The 16,996-nt window shown below is 38.4% G+C and overlaps 1 protein-coding gene across 14 annotated transcripts in view; it reads left to right on the top strand.

The window, feature by feature from the left end:
* scrib (scribble planar cell polarity protein) overlaps positions 1-16,977 on the top strand; it is a 97,900-nt gene extending 80,923 nt beyond the window's left edge. For 6 of the 14 annotated variants that reach the window (XM_067402124.1, XM_067402137.1, XM_067402126.1 and 3 more), the window contains 13 exons: positions 609-719; positions 1,092-1,142; positions 1,751-1,894; positions 2,394-2,553; positions 2,640-2,868; positions 4,837-4,926; positions 5,012-5,194; positions 5,629-5,766; positions 7,392-7,531; positions 7,637-7,674; positions 8,082-8,156; positions 11,293-11,347; positions 14,595-16,977. In XM_067402124.1, coding sequence (XP_067258225.1) covers positions 609-719; positions 1,092-1,142; positions 1,751-1,894; positions 2,394-2,553; positions 2,640-2,868; positions 4,837-4,926; positions 5,012-5,194; positions 5,629-5,766; positions 7,392-7,531; positions 7,637-7,674; positions 8,082-8,156; positions 11,293-11,347; positions 14,595-14,704 — 1,524 coding nt within the window. In that variant the 3' untranslated portion in view covers positions 14,705-16,977. Of the gene's footprint in view, positions 1-608; positions 720-1,091; positions 1,143-1,750; positions 1,895-2,393; positions 2,554-2,639; positions 2,869-4,836; positions 4,927-5,011; positions 5,195-5,628; positions 5,767-7,391; positions 7,532-7,636; positions 7,675-8,081; positions 8,157-11,292; positions 11,348-11,437; positions 11,472-14,594 lie in introns of all 14 variants that reach the window. The other 8 variants (XM_067402128.1, XM_067402134.1, XM_067402130.1 and 5 more) reach the window with 8 other exon arrangements.
* Positions 16,978-16,996: the final 19 nt, after the last annotated feature.

Below are 16,996 nucleotides of genomic sequence, written 5' to 3'. Positions count from 1 at the left end.
AGATCCCTCACCACTGTCTGAACCCTAATGAGGCCCCCCCCCTTCATCCTCAGTTACCAATGCCTAAAGACCAACAGAACGCGACTGTTGTTTTATTTTCTTCATATAAATTCCAAGGTGTGATTACCGCCGTGCCTATTAAGCCTAACAAACGGTCACACCATAATCCAGGTGAAAAAGAAACGGGTTATTTAGAAAAACAAAGACTTATCTACTTCTCACTGCAAGTAACATTGTGCCTGTTTTCTATCAAGACACCTCTTTTGGATTTTTTTTCTTTCCCTGATCACACAAATCACATTGTTTGCACAGCAAGGTTTACACTCGCATTATCTCAGGATACCAGTGTAAACCAAAATATCGTCCAGAGTCGTTTGCCCCAGTCACCATAACCCCAGACCTCCCTCATGCTATCAATCTCTCTCCTCTCCCTCCATCTTTCCATTGACATTGGCGAGTGGGCTGCATGCAGTCTAGCCCTGCATTTTCCTCCTGTGCTCTGCCTTTGCTGCTCTGTCTCTCATTAGCTGTTCCATCCTTTTTGTCCTCTGTCTGTTTTCTCTACCCCTCCACTCCTCCGTCTTCGACTCCCCCAATCCCTCGTACAGCCTCGTGCCCCATCCCCTGACACACATGAGGAATACCCCATCAATATCAAGCAGGTATATAAGGCCTTCGCAGCTGTGCCACACTCCCTGGCCGTACTGGAACCCCCACAGGTAGGACAAATGCTCCTCAAGGTTGTGAGCATGTCGTGGTTCCCCCGTAATCCAGTGCTTGGTCACCCATTCTTCCTGTTTTGGAAGTCTTCCCATTGGACATGTGTTCCTTGGGGAGCTTACTTCCCATTTGCTGTTGTTGTGCATGAGTCACTCATATGGTGCGGTCTTATCCAGGAGTTCATTTCACAGGGTCACTAATATGCGTCATTCATCTGTCACTTGGTTGTTTGATGTTCTCGATTTGATATTGTGACTCCTTCCGGTGTGTAAAGTGTGTCCTCTCATTCAACTTAAGTCTTGTGTGCAGGACTTTTTTTTGTATAAAGTGTCTTAACTGAATCATCTTTCCTTTTCACTCTCATTTGTTAGGATCTTTACTCTCCACGGAACAATGTCAGCGCAAAGCAACCATCACCAGAGGTATGTCTTCTATGTTTGTAATCTGTAACATTTTTAAAGAGCTATTTTAAGACTGGCCTACACTACACGACTTAAGCCCTGATTTTTACCCCGATTTTCAGTTCTGTGCTAGTCGCTAAAAGTCAGTCTGCAGATTTTGGCCCGTCTTGAGTTTGCACAGATTTCCCAATCACGTGTGGACATAGACTTTTTTAAGCTTCAGACTATGACCATCCTGTTGGAGGATATCAAACATGTTTGATAATTTGAGCTGATTTTAGAACTCATCGTTTTCATTTGTCATGTGTCTCTTAGCAATGAAGCACATGTCTTTGTGTGAGTTTGTCAATTGAACAGCTCGACAATCTGTTAGTGTGTGATCCTCAGTCAGCAAGTGTATGATGCCCAATTTTTTTACTGTAACCATTCTCAAAGTCAGCAAGTGTATGATTACAATCTGTTCAAGTCCTGTAGTGTATTCCAGCCTTTCGTCAACTTGACGATGACTTTTGAATTAGCCTGACGGATAGCCTTTATTTGGTGTGTACTGACTCACCACAACTTATATGAAGAATGCAAAATTGTCTGCAAGCATGGTGTTGATATGCTGTACATAATGGCTCTTTCAGCCTGAGCTGAATAATGAAGTGTTTATGGATGAGGGTGATGGTGAGGGCAATGGTCCTCTCGGCTCTCGTCCCTCCCTCTCATCTGACCGCCGCGAGTACAGAAGCCTGGCATCCGTGCCACGCTTGTCTCGCCACTCAATGGAGGTACCCAGCTCATCTCCAGCAGAACTGCTCTAATACTTTGGATGCTTATAAGCTTGAAAGGTGGTGGTGCAGGTGTATATGTGGCTTCGAACAACAGCGATTAATGTTGTTCGTATGTATCTGAAATGTCGATCATCTGGCAGCATGCATTTCGGTGAGGTATAGGAACGTGATCGATCGGTGTTCTGTTCTGATTCAAGGCAGTTATTACTGGGGACGAGGCTTCAGGAGAGCAATCATTTGAATCTTTTTGAAATGGCAGCATGTTTTGTAATCACTGCATCATCATGGTGGTGGAACAGAAAAGATTTGGTACTTTGGTACTTATTATGCAAATTCTTACTCATTGTCTGAATTTCAGATCATCATGGGAGCTGCTCTAGCATGTCGGATGCATGTATAAAATTTGGTTGCATGTACAGCGTTCTTTACAATTGATCTGAAACTTAAATGTCCCCCTCTCTCTCTGTCTTTCTCTCTCACATTTTCTTTCTCCCAGACTCCCTCCTCTTTTGGCAGAGATAGTCCAGAGCAGCGCTCCTTTAGGGACAGACAGAAATATTTTGAGATCGATGTGAAGCAGCAGACACCAGACAAACCTAAACCTCGCATCTCTCTTGTGGGAGAAGATGATCTGAAGAAAATGAAAGAGGAAGAAGGTTTGTGTCTGTGTACTTGTCAAGTGTACAGTATCTGGATTTCATCAGTAAATCATGCTAAATTTTGTGTCAATGACTTTCCTCAGCAAAGCGAATTGAACAGAGGGCACGAGAGTATATGCTGGATGAAGACGAGGAGGAGGAGGAAGATCTGGCAAAACAGGTGGCAGATATGAAGGCCCACGGAAAGGTTATACTTGATGGTGTGGAGTACAAGGTGGAGAGCTTGGGAAGTCACGGTTCCCCATCTCCACGGCAGTGTGCCACACCTCTGAGCTATAGTGCCACACCTCCCAGCCACTGTGGCAGCTCAGGGTGAGCTGCACTTTTGCTGAATTATTTAATAGATTGTCATAGTCATGGGTGACATTGGGGGGGACATATTTTCCACGATGTGAGCAATCAGCTCCAGTCCACTACAAGGCCCGGGTATACATAATTTCCGCTCCATTTCGCACACAGTTGAACGCGCAGGCCTTTCAAAGATTATCCTTTGCCCATGAGCGTGGAAAGACCCGTTCGGCGCATGCACACGTGGTCATAAAAACTCAGCTGCACACGGCCACTGTTCAGAGAGTCAAATTTAGTCCACAGTCTAGTAAACATTTCTTGCTTGCGCCGACTGAAAACACACGAGAAACACCATGTGACAGGAGAGACTCAGACATTGCAGTACTGAAAATTGAAAGGTCCATGTATGTAGATTTGGATAAAAGGGGTAAACATTTGATGCCGTTCCTGAACACCATTTATCCCTTCACAGTGGCACGCAGGGCTATGAACTTATTCTTCTTATTATCATGCTACTTTTAATATTAAATTAATATTGCAATTAATTTGCCTTGTGATATCATAGCGCATCACCGCATAACCGTCGCACTGGGAGGATAATAAAATATAAGTTAAATAACTTACTCCTCAATTTAAAAACAACAATTCTTCACGGAAAATACGATTTTTTTTTTCTCACTATGGGCCACGAGAAATATTAAGAAAATAAATTAGATTCATCTCGCATGGTCTCCAAGAGAATATGCGCCGTTAATGCAGCGTCAGATGCCAAAAGCTCAGTCAGTTTTTACTTTCGGTTTCTGTAGTGAATGATTGACTGGCGTGTGCTACTACTTTACCCGCATAACTCTCACACAAAGTTCTCACGCAAATTCAATGTTTATCTGCTTACCCCCAATGCATCCAAGATGTAGGTGACTTTGTTTCTTCAGTAGAACACAAATGATGATTTTTAACTCCAACCGCTGCCGTCTGTCAGTCAAATAATGGGAGTGAATGGGAACTCGAACAATAAGAGTCGACACAACTTGCATAGACAAATCCAAATTAAACGCTGCGGCTCGTGACGACACATTGATGTCCTAAGACACGAAACGCTTGGTTTGTGTGAGAAACCGAACCGTATTTATATTATTTTTTACCTCTAATACACCACTATGTCCAACTGCATTCAGCATTCAGTTAGTGAGGTCTGATCCCGCTCTGATGGGCTGTGATGTCTCGCGCTTATACTTCAATGAGTGCTAGACATCACTTCCGCTGTCAGAGCACGATCAGACCTCACTAAGTGAGTGCTGAACGCAGTTGGAAATAGTGGTTTATTAGAGGTAAAAATGATATAAATACTGTTAGGTTTCTCACACAAACCAATCGTTTTGTGTCTTAGGACATCAGTGTGTCGTCACGAGCCGCAGGGTTTAATTTAGATTTGTCTATGCAAGTTTTTTCGACTCTTATTGTTTGAGTTCCCATTCACTCCCATTATTTGACTGACAGACAGCATCGGTTGGAGTTAAAAATCATCATTTGTGTTCTACTGAAGAAACAAAGTCACCTACATCTTGGATGTGCTGGGGGTAAGCAGATAAACATTACATTTTCATTTTTGGATGAACTATCCCTTTAATGGAAAAACTGCATACTTGGCAACACTGGCATGGGGTCAAATAGAACCTGTTAACGACACTATTTTTTTATTTATTTTTTTTTATATATAAGTGTGTTAAAGTGAGATTGCAATAAATCGTTATAATCGCCATAAGTTTGACAAGACTAAAGACCAGACATTTTCTTCACACACCGTATGAGTTGCAGTCTGATATGTTTTTCTGCTCCCTTTTGATTGACAGACTGCCCTAATCATCAGCTGTTTATTGGCCAATGTCCGATAATAGATAATTGCTTTTATCAGCCAAAACTGATTATTGGACGATACATTGGTGCATCCTAAGTAAAGTTTTTTTTTTTTTTTTTTTCCTTTTCATTCCTCAGTCCTTCCTCTATCGATGGTAAAGGAGACTCCCAGCGGAATTCAGTGGAAGACGGCTTCAGACTGGAACAGAGACCCAATTCCATGACTGGGTGAGGATTGCTAATACTCAGAGCTTAACAGTTTTGTGATATCTCAGGGTATTTGAAATGCTTGACCCAGTCTTTGTCTTAACAGTTTGATCCCAGTTTATCCTGGTGAATCTGTGGCTCCCATTCGGACAGCCAAAGCAGAGCGTAGGCATCAAGATCGGTTACGCATGCAGAGCCCGGAGCTTGCCGTCGCTATGGACAAGGAGCTGTCGCCTGCTGAAAAACGAGCCCTGGAGGCAGAGAAGAGGGCCATGTGGAGAGCAGCTAGGTATAATGGCCACAGTTAATGATGTGTTATGTTAAATGTATCACATCAGGAGCATTTCGCTCTCCGGTCTCATCCTTTCCTCTGTAACGCTGATCTCTAAACAGCTTTCCGCTTGTAGTGCCTTAATCTCATCTTTTTCTCCAGGCTTTAAGTAAAAACTTAGCCTGTTTCTCATGTCTTCCCCTTGATGAACAGGGCTTTCCAAGACATTTTCACATTTTTCAAATAGATATAGTATATATTTTATTTATACACCCAGATATAAATTGTGCATGTGTCTTTGATTGCCCTGAGTTTCAATGTAAACCTCTCCTCCTTAATCTATACTGTCCGTTTCAGAGTGTTTCCTTTCATCTGTGCTCCTTCCTCTCTTTCCTTTTCTTTATGTGTTATTGTTTTCTATCCTGTCTACTTTCTTACTTGCTGCTCCCAAGGCCTTATGGTCTAGAGGAGGACGTAAGGCAGTATGAGCAAGACCTGGCTAAGCGGCTCTACCAGTCCCGTGTGAGGGCATCACTAGGCAGTGCTGCAGCCCCTCCCACTTCCTGCTCCTCCTCTTCCTGTCAGCCCAGGTCTGCCCTTAACAGCCAGAAAGCATCATGGGGGCTTAGCTCTGATGCTTGTCACTGCTTGGGGTGCTTGGTTCTTGTGGACATTTTTTAGTGCATAGTGTGTGAAAGGATGAAAAGATTTGTAGTGGCGCTTTCTGAACGTTGAGCGTGCCCTACAAGAACCCACTACTGCTTCTGCACGTGTGCTATTTTATTTATTTAGTTTGGTGGCGCACTCCCTCTTTCTCTTTGCTCACTCACTTTTGCTTCCCATCTGTGTATCAGTAAAGGTCCCATGTTGTCCTAATAACATGTGTTTTTCTTTGCTGTTCTTAAAGTTGCTTGCAGTTGTTTTTATTAGAGGTGCACTGATACTAGTTCTAGTCGATACCAAGACCTTCATTAAAATTTCTGATACTTGGATCCTTCAAATAGAAGCTGTTTAACAGTGCAGCATGTTAAAATGTTGAGTTTTTTTCACATGCAGGCAGGATTCAATTGAGCAATAATCACTTAAATGTGTTTTTTGTTGCACATTGCAAGATATTGTGGCCAAAAAATATTCACTTAGACTGAAAGAGCTGCCTAACCAACAGTAAAATGACCAACTACAGTTGCCTTATTTTGTGATGTTTAGGTCTGGCTGAATGTGTATGCAATGTGGTCTGTGAATGGACTGTCTGAGTGCACTTTACTGTGACTAAATCTGTTTGGCTGAGCTTATGTTCATGGTTTAAAGGAACAGTTCACTCAAAAATCCAAATTCACCCATTATTTACTCCCCTACTCACCCTGTGCTTATACAGTCTTATGAACATGCAGTCGTATACCACAAACCAATGGTTTTGGTCAGATTTTTCCACTAAATAATAAATTACATTTTGGTTTGTTTGGGTTTTTTTTTTTTTTTTTTGCTAAATCCTATTGTATACCCTCATAACACTTGGAAAATATGCCACCTGTCCTATGGGATCATTCTGCGATACTTTTGTGGTCACTGTCCGCTGCCATTATATGTACAAGCTCAAGCAGGACAATTTGTTTTAGAAGTTGGATAAATAGTTGAAAAGTAACATACGTTGTGATCATTTAAAGCCAAAGCTAAACAGGATGTCGTTAAAATGACCATATTAATGTCCTGTGGCCAGTTCCATAAACTGCTTAGACTAGTCTTACAAGTTAGTCATCTTAATTCTTTTCTTCAAGATGGGTCATTAAGTCTGTTTAGTGGTTTTATTTGAATCCAAAAAGTAAGACCGATTAGCCCAAAATAATTGCTTATTGTCAGACTAGTTCTTAAGAGACAGTCTTAACTTAGTGGCTATGTTTATGCAACTAGCCACCGGTGTCTCAAAGATCTAAATACATTTGAGCTTTGGGTTTGAAAACGGCTTACATTTGGGAGAAATTCTGTGGGGCCACCAACAAACGAGACATAATCGGTGCATCTCTAGTTTGTGATCCTTTCTCATAATTGTTTCACTTTTTTTTTTACAGCCTCCATTAAATTAACTTCTCTTGTATTAACCAATCAGTGTGCACAGCACCCCTGCCTCTCTTTCATCTCTCATCCTATCTCTCTTCATGCACCGTTTGCATTCCTCCTTTCACTCTCTGTGTCTCAGTGTATCTCACTCTTTTTCCAGGATGAAGTCTCTAGAGCAGGATGCTTTGAAGGCCCAGATGGTCATTGCCAAGTCTAAAGAGGGGAAGAAGCGTGGAACGTTGGATCAGCTGTCGGAGTCACCGTCACCTGCGCCAACACCCTCCCCAACACCAATGGAAGGTGACGATCTCAGTTACCTTTATCTGTTTTCATACTCTGTTGGGGGATACTAGTTCATTTTTAACAGGCAAATGTTAAATTTATCCGTTGTTGTTTCCTAAACAGATATCAGTCCACGGGCAGTGACTTCACCAGGCAGACTGGTATGAGACAATTGTTTTGTTTTGTTTTTGATTGTTTTTTTTTTTTCATTTAATACAGGGCAAACAGGACATTTTGAATCACCAGTAATGTTGTTTTGGGTGACTAATCCCCTTAGTAGGATGTTAAACCATCAATTTTTTTTTACTTTTTACGATGAAACAAAGTCATTCTTTACTCTAACAGTCATGTCCATAGCAAGTATAGCATCATCCATGAACTTTTCCTTTATCTCTTTTCTTTGTCCTTTCTTCTTCCTTTCTTGTACTTTTACATCTCTGCTTCTCACCTTTTCATCCTTCCCTCCGTCCCTCTGTCCATCCTGCAATCTCTCTTTTGCAATGTTGATTTTCCCCCTTCTTTCTCTTTCCATTTCTCCACTGCTTATGCCTGTTTGCTGTCCTTTTAGTCCCTGTCAGAAAAGAAGTTTGACTACCGACAATTCGCTGCCATTCCTTCTTCCAAACCCGTTTACGACATTCAGGTATTGCCTGCATGCAAAGCGTCGAGGAGTCCAGCCTGCCCGAACCCTTTGATCCACTCCTGTCCTCCTGGCTTTCCCTGCTTCCCCTGCTCCTTCTCTCCCTGGCCCTTCTGACAACTAGTTCAAAACTATTAACGATTAAGGCCCTCTACTCACCAGCGTGAGCAGCATGGTCATTCATGTTACTGCAGCTTTAAGCATCATTCTGGATCTTAGTTGTCGGCAATTTAGGTTTAATTTTCGGCTCTAAGGACCATTTCCCTTGCTTAAACTCATCCTGTTCTTAATCTACTGACATTGTCAATACCATGTGCTTCTCTTCTGGTTATGCAGATGTAGTGTAGAGGCGGGGCTTACAGATTGGTCCGTGGGCTTTGTGTTGATCCAAAACATGGGATATCATACTAATGCTCTAAAACACTCAGAAGAAAAACACCTTTGCATTGTCCTCTCCCTCCCTCCACTCTGTCTACGGCCCTGCTCACTCACCTCAGACAGCAGCTAATAACACATGGTCTGATTCCTGCGGTCTGTCTGAAGGCCATTTTCTTGATACCAGATTGAGTAAAAGAGCTGAATGTGGCTTTTCCATGTGGGAGAGACAGTTCTACCGGGGATGCAGGGTGTCATGGGAACAATGGAACGTCGTGTTTCTTGGTGTTTTGTGGTTATGTTTCGGGATCATTGAATGAAGGGAAATCGGGCATGTGGGATAAAGTAAATTTTCTGATTGGTAATGTTCCAATACTCTTCCTCTGGTACTGGACCAAAAGACCACCAAATCTGTGAGACCTACACATCTGTCTAATTGCTGTCTAAATTGGCACCACTAAATTGAAATTAAGTAATGTATGAAGCAATTACGAATGAATGAAGCATTCATTTTTGTATAAAGATTCAGCTAATGCATTTATGGTGTTGACAACATATTGCTGATTTATATCTGCGGAATCTGGATCATTTCAATGATTAAAGATCAACTCTTTATTGGATCTTTGGAAAGGATAATTAATGCTCTGATTTGCCCAAATTTTATTGATTTGGAGAAGTTTTTGTTTTATTTACTTGACAAGTTAAACGGGAAAACTGTGCCTTTACACTCTATTCACAATGTCTGAATAATCAGGCAACTCTAATAAGTCATTGATAACTCATGATGTAGCTGAATAGAGCCTCTAACAAGAGTGACAGACAACAATAGTAATATCAAGAGTTTATATTGTCTAAGGATTTTTATTTTCTTAATATTTTAAGTAATAAAACACTTTATTGTAATGTTTTTTATAATATCTTTTTTGTTCCTGCTGCTTTTACCTTCTCAGATATGCAGCCAAAACTTTTTAACTTGAACTTTTTGAGTTTTCTTAAAGTTTTGTCTTTCATTCACTCCAACCACAGAATAACATTATTTTGTCTTAAATGTTACAACTAGTTACTGACTCTTTGCCATTTTTAGAAGCTTTAGAAGTGAGCATAAAAGTGTCAGTCCATTTTACTATGTTAAATTTATCATTACACAAGCTTACAAGGATATACATTACAAACATACACTAATATTTAAAAGTTTGCGGTCATCTTTTTTTTTTTTTTAATTTTCAGCAAGGTCATTAAATTGATCAAAAGTGACTGCAACTCAAGACTTTTGCATTGTTACGAACAAACCGCTAACACTTTACAATAAGGTTCATTAGTTAACATTACTTAACTTCATTAGTTAACATGAATTAATAATGAACTGCACTTATACAGCATTTATTAATCTTTAATGTTAATTTCAACATTTACTAATACATTATTATAATCTTGTTAACATTAGTTAATGCACTGTGAACTAACATGAAGAAACAATGAACAACTGTATTTTCATTAACGTTAACAAATATTAGTAAATACAGTAACAAATGTGTTGCTCATGGTTAGTTCATGTTAGTTAATACATTAACTAATGTTTAACTAATGAAACTTATTGAACCTTAATGAAACTATTTTAAATAAATGCTGTCCCTTTGAACATTCTAGGCATCTCATCACGTGACACTGAAGACTGAAAATTTTTCATATTATTACTGTTTTTACTTTATTTACTTTAATGCCGCCTTGGTGTACAATAGGGACGTCTTTCACAAACATTTTAAAAATCATACTGAACTCAAACTTTTGAACCGTAGTCTAAGTTCTGATTAAAATGACCTTTAAGGCATAGATACATTTTTGTTGGATAGTGATAAAAACAGGTCATTCAAAATGCCTGCTAGTCCATTTTAATTTACTGCACTCTGCATTCAAGCATAGCCAAATGCAGGAAGCCTGTTGAATTCTTATATGCTATTTGGTGGCCTTTTGAAACTGCCATGATTTTACTGTGTTTAGTGCTGTTTACTATGTTGTGTTTGTGAGTTACTGTGTGAAGAAGCACCTTCACCCTGACTGGGATCATATAATACAGTACTCAGGGTTATTCAGAGAGGGGGGGCACACACAAAAAAACTTGTTGGCAACATGTTTTTGGTGGGGGTGAAGGTTTGTTCAGCATGCCTGTGTTGTGAGATTTTGGAGGGACTGTTGTGTGAAGTTAGAGCTTATTATGTTATAATGTTTTTCTGATTCTTAAAATGATCTGGCCTGAAAAAATATTAAGAGATGGAAAAGGACACTCAGATGTCCTAGAAGTGCCTGTTGTGGGTGTTTTTGTGGCATTTTCAGCATTGTTAGGCCAACAACATCTACCTGGATCTCTTAACAGAGGAACACGAGAAGTTTGCAGGGCTTATGGACCTTATTTAATGTAGATGTCCCTCAGTAAGTCTGTCCGCAGCTGTTTTGAAGCAGCAGCGCCCCTACAAAGTGCTTTCTGATCAGGTGAAGGTCAAGCAGTGTCTCCCAGAACAGCTCTGTGGCTCAGATGTCTAGAGTGTGTTGATCCAACCGACCTCCTCTTGTCATTTACATTTGTCTTTTAGATTTAATGAATGAGAAAATGGATTATTTACGCAGAGCATTTTTGCAATTCATCCAAAAAGAGCTATGCATGGGAGAGACCTTAAAGTTTTGCTCTTGTATTTGTCTTTTCAGTAGGATCTGTTAAATTCTTACTGGTCTCTGTTTCCTCCTCTCACGCTCTGCCTCTCTCTTGCAGTCCCCTGGTGCAGGTGATGATGTGCGCTTCATGGATGATGCCTCCAGTAACCCAGGTAAGATCCTGAGTGAATACAGTCTACTGGGAATCTTTATGTGCTTTGTTTACTAGTACTTGGATTACAGTTATTGTCCCCTTGACACAGGTGACTTCCTTGGATAAATGATCTTCTAATATTGGTAGGAGATCTGTATGTGTGTGTGTGTGTGTGTGTGTGTGTGTGTGTGTGTGTGTGTGTGCTCGCATATGCATCGGATTTTGATAAGAAGCCTGCTATTCTGCACTTGTTTATGGGCCAAAATTTATCCACCTTTTTCCTACGCCCCATGACGCTTTGCTCGAATTATGGGAGTAACTACCGTTAAACTGTAACCAATCATTTTGACAGCTAACATATACTGTATTTGCCTGCTGTAGAAACGTTCCAGTAAACATTACTAATAGGGATAAGAAGTGAAAACAAACCTGGAAAGAGACATGAGGATTTGGGGAGAAAAACAAGAGATTCTTAGTGCATTCCAGTGAATTATTAATGGGATATACCATAAATTAAATTGGGAGAACAGACCACATATGTGCAAAAAGAAAATAATCAGGAGGAAAAGAATGCGGCAGCTGAAAAGAGCTCTTTCCATAGATATTTTTGTTATAACATGTCACATTCTCCTGACATCAATAAAACATGAAGGAAATTTTAAAGCTCATTCATTTAAACTGACGAATCGGTATTATTTGTAGTGCAAGTTTTGTTTCAGTCTTTTTGAGTGGAACTACCCAAACCGGAAGTGCCTCCCATAACTTAAAACACAGTAGACTTGTTTGGAAAAAGGTGGATAATCTGCAGTTTCTTCAGAATGAGTGAGGTTCATATGAGCTTTAATTCCTTAACCTGTTTGAAGAATCAAAATTACTTTATTACGAGTTCTGCCAATTTTTCAAAATAGGTATGTCTGACTCTGCACTACAACCTGACGACATGAACTGCATGTGAATTCTAGAAATCTAAATGTAATGCCACATGCTTTTGTTTGCTAAAACAGTACCAAAAGTCTTATAATGGATGAAGATTCAAACAGCTGTTCTGTTTGACGTATTGTGTAACAGCAGTGGCCAACACGGTCACATAACTAGAGATGCACTGGTATTAAAATTCTGGCTAATAATTCTTAGCATTTTTTTTTATGGCTGATAACCAATCAGTTAATAAAAAAAAATTAAAAAACGTAAAAACTAAAATCTACTGTCTAAAATGCTGCAAGTACTGTAATTGTACAATATAGAGTTATTGAATTATTGGTAAAAATGGAAAAGGAGCATGCACAATAAAATATCCAATATCGACCAAAATGTCGGGAATAATGTACATTCCAGCTGGTTGTTTTTGAAAAATAATTTTTGTCATAACCGGCTAGATGTTCATTATCCCGCTTATTACACAGCTGCTTGCCACAAGAGTAAATAATTGGATGCAAAATATCAAAAATATTTTATTTGCTCACTTGTAAAGCTTTCACAAAAAAAAAAAAAAAAAAGAATTCCTTGCATGTGGCTTCGAGCTTAAAAAAAAAAACATTTAAGTTATAATGTACAGTCATATTACTTATTAGGTGAAAAGCTGTGTAATAAGTGGTGACGTGGACATTACATATTGATTTTGAAATGAAAAAAATCGGACCTGTTTATCATCTTAGACATAGTACAAAACAATCATCCTGGCAACAAGATGAACACTTCAACAGTATTACACTATACTAACCTGCTCCTATTTAATTTTCAATAGTCGTTAAGATGCAAGACTGTACCAACTGAGTTTGAATGAAACGAGAGCAAGTCTGCAGTGTTATACTGTACGAGATAGAAGTTATAGTTTTGCTATTGACGACGGTCATTATCAGGAAATATCATAATTTGGAATGTCATAACTGACAAGTCAGAATCAAGTATTCCAGAGAGGCGTGAAACAAGATTAATTTCTTTTAAAAAAATCTTTAATATCGGCTGATAACTGATGTGCATAACCTAACCCTGCAATATTCTAAAGTCTCTCTGCTGCAGTTGCAGTAAAAATACTAACGTGTCAGTTTTGTAAAGTTTGTTTGTTTCCAGCTTGCATGTTTTATTACATTTTGAAAAATTGGTGAACCTGCTGTTTGTACATCTAACAGGAGATCTTTCACAAGTTTTTTTAAAAAAAAGGCTGTTAATTTAATAATCAAGAAGACATTGCTGTACAGTAAACTTGTATATTTTGTATCTGTGTTGTTCTAACCTCAATTACAGTGTCCTCAAAAGGCACCCCGTAGCAACTCATAATGGAATAATTGCGCATCACATAATGTAACAAGTATTACATTGTTATTGTAATAATGTTCATTAATGTAATAATTTTCTCAAAATGTAATAGTCTTGAGCTCATAATGTAATAACAATTTTTACATTGATTTATTACATTAAGCTCACCAAAAACATGTCCTATTTCCATAATTGTAATAGTATTCCCTATACTATCCCTTTCTTAAAAAACTCTAAATCCAGTCTTAAATATTAATGCTATTATTATTATTCTCATATTTTTATTAAACATAAAGCATTGGTGTTCCTTTACAGTCTTAACATGCCTACAAAATCCACCAGATTAGATACTAGTAGTAGTAGTAGTAGTAGTATAACTACTACTACTTATACTTTTACTTCTACTTCTTGTATACATACTCTTAAATTACAAACCGTAATGTTTTTACTGATGTTTTTTTGTTAAGCTATTACAATTATGAAAAATTGCATGTTTTTGGTGAGTTTGTAATGTAAAAAATTTCTCATAATGAAAAAATGTTTACATTATGAGCTCAAGAATTTATTATGTATTAAGACAATTATTACATTATGAACATTTTATTACAATAATAATGTAATACTTATTACATTATGTGTAGATATTACATTGAGTTGCTACACACCCAAATGTCATCAGTGCTCTGCAGGGATTTTTCTGCATGGTGTGCAGCTCCGCCTTTCAGCTTATGCATCGAATGGCTTTCCTGAATCACTGCTTTGCGGGTGTTTGGGGGTTTTGAACTGATGGTTAGGGGCTTAAAGATAAGGGGATGGTTTGGAAGTGTAAATGATAGCAGTCATAGATGTTATAAAAGTTGTAACTTTTCAATTAGGAGATGGCAAATTTCTTATTTTTAATGGATGAAGGTGCACTTTACATGTGCAGCGTCAAAGATTTTCCTCTTGCACTGCAATATTTAATTAATTTGTTGTCCCTGTTTTTTCCTCCTTTCTGTGTCTTGTTGTAGATCCAGAAGTTCCCGTAGCCACGTCTGCTCTAGAGGAGATGGCTCTCTACAGCAACAAGCGCAAACTACGACAGGGCCGCCGCAGCCTGGAGGCTCCTGTGCCCACATAACCGTACTCACACACTAATGCATCTGAACTGTGAAGATAAAACACAATAGTGATCATCTAATGCTAAGAGATGTACACAGATATTAAACCACTCTTATTTCAGTACCGACAACACAGGTTGGGAGGTGAGCTGATGGGCGTCTCTAATCACTAGTTGAAAAGGGTTGCTATGAAAGGTCCAGAGGATGGCTGATTCATTTACCTGTTGTACTCAATTTTTCTGTCCGTCACCATTTTAGAAACAGAATTGTTTTAAGAGATGCTGTGGGTTTTCCTAAACGCTTTGAAAACCTCCTCTAGAAAATGTTCTGGGTGAAATGTGGAAAGGCAGAAAAGGATATTTTTAAATGTATCCGTGTTCATGTTTTGGGACATTCAGTTTGGGACAACATACTGCTACCTTCACTGCCCCATGTAAGCCAGAATTTCACTTTTGTTGTTTTAATTCACAATCAGAAAAAAAAAAAAGCTTTTATTCCTTTAAATGTAATTTATTAATGTAATATACTGTTTTTAATCTATGGGAATCCAGTACAATAGAGGATCAAACTGAGGCTTTTTGACATGTGTATAAGCTTACTTGTGATTTTGTGACGAATTTTGATTTTTGGGATTGGGATAAATTTTCTTGCACGCAACATTTTAAGATTGAAAATGAGGCCTTGGCACAAAGCTTTATTTCCATTTGATATCCATATCAGTTTTAAAACAGATTCTCTTTTAAGGTGATGCAAATGAATGTAATATTTTTGAAAGGTTGCATCTGAGCTTATTCAAAGATCTGTTCTGGACCTTTTCGGAATGTGTATGTTCATGCCATATCATAAAGACTGATCTACTGTATCGAGTAGTGTCATTCTAAACTTTTGAATCGATCTCTAGTCTTCCTTTAATGGACTAGGAGAGTAAAATGAAGTGGATAATGTTTTCCTAAGACTTTTTTTTTTTTTTTTTTTCATTTGGTGACCTAAATCACCTAAAATGCATTCTCCATTTTTTTTTTTCTACTCCTCGTTCTGGGGCATGTTGTATATCTATACGTTGAATCATTCCCTTTACTACACAGAGTGACCAGAGTGTAGAATTTCACTCTGACAAACACTCACCTCTCCATAAACATATGGTACCATTTTGGGAGTGCGAGGAGGAAATCGAATCATTTGAGAACATTTGGTCTCTATTAACATCTATGAATCTTGCTCATATCTTTTCTTTCTCTTACTCTGACAGGTGTGTGAAGGTAGTAGATGTTTTCTAATCTACATTTTAATTGGTTGAAGCCACTAAAAAGCTCATTGTGTGAATAATGTATAAATGCTTAAAATAAGGAGCAAAAATCAGAATTGAATCTGAGCCTTTCTGCCCCAAGACCAAACAAAAGTCTGGAGGGTGTAGATGATTCTACCAGGGTCTTGACTGACTGATCCCTGTGTGTATATTGGTTTATTGCTTATTGCAATTTTACTGTCAATCCTGTGTGAGGACTAAGACAATATACTTTTATTATTCCTTCAAATAAACATGTTTTATGTCATGTTCTCAAATCAGTTGTTCACCACCCTGGCTGCCATCAACACTGTGTCCCGATGAACCTGTCGAACTTATGAAATAATCTTTTTTTTAAATTTTACTTATCTTAGCTTTTGTGTTGCTCTCATTGACTGAAATTCAGTTTTGGTTGATAACAATTTGGGATTTGCTCATCATTGATTTTTTTTTATTTTTTATTTTAGTTTGAGAAAAAAAAAAATTGGTTTTCTGTAACCAATGGGATAATGGGGTTCACTACATTTTTACTTTTTCAGAGCAAAAGAGTTTGAGCTCTCATTGTTTTTCTTGTTGGGGAGGATTTTTGTTTGTTTTTTGCTAAAGGGGAGGGTGGGACAAAAGGTCTGGGAATAGAGCTCATTCAGGACTGTAACTAGTGAATTTGTACAACCAAAGAAGTCTATTTTGTGGTTCAGGAATAATAAAGTTTACTTTTCATTTAACAACCTGATGTACTGAGGTTGTTTTTGCCTCTGATTAGCACAAACTGCTGCTTTCTTAAAGTGGAAAATATACTGCCAAGTGTAGATTTGATGTTTGAAAAACAAGTCTAACAAGTACATAAATAACAATGTAGTCAATTATGCAGTACACATTCAACCTGAAAAATTATCCAAACATTTTATAGACAGATTGTGTTTGAACAATATTGATTGCGACTTGAGGGACAGATTAGCACATTATACAGCACAAGCAGCTTTCAGATAGCAGGTGTTTTCATATGTTCTACCAATAGCAAACATCC

This window comes from Chanodichthys erythropterus, chromosome 11 (assembly GCF_024489055.1).
Source record: "Chanodichthys erythropterus isolate Z2021 chromosome 11, ASM2448905v1, whole genome shotgun sequence".
In the NCBI taxonomy this organism is placed as follows: Eukaryota; Metazoa; Chordata; class Actinopteri; order Cypriniformes; family Xenocyprididae; genus Chanodichthys; species Chanodichthys erythropterus.
Note: the sequence above shows the minus strand (reverse complement) of the source record. Positions and strands in the feature narration are given on the sequence as shown.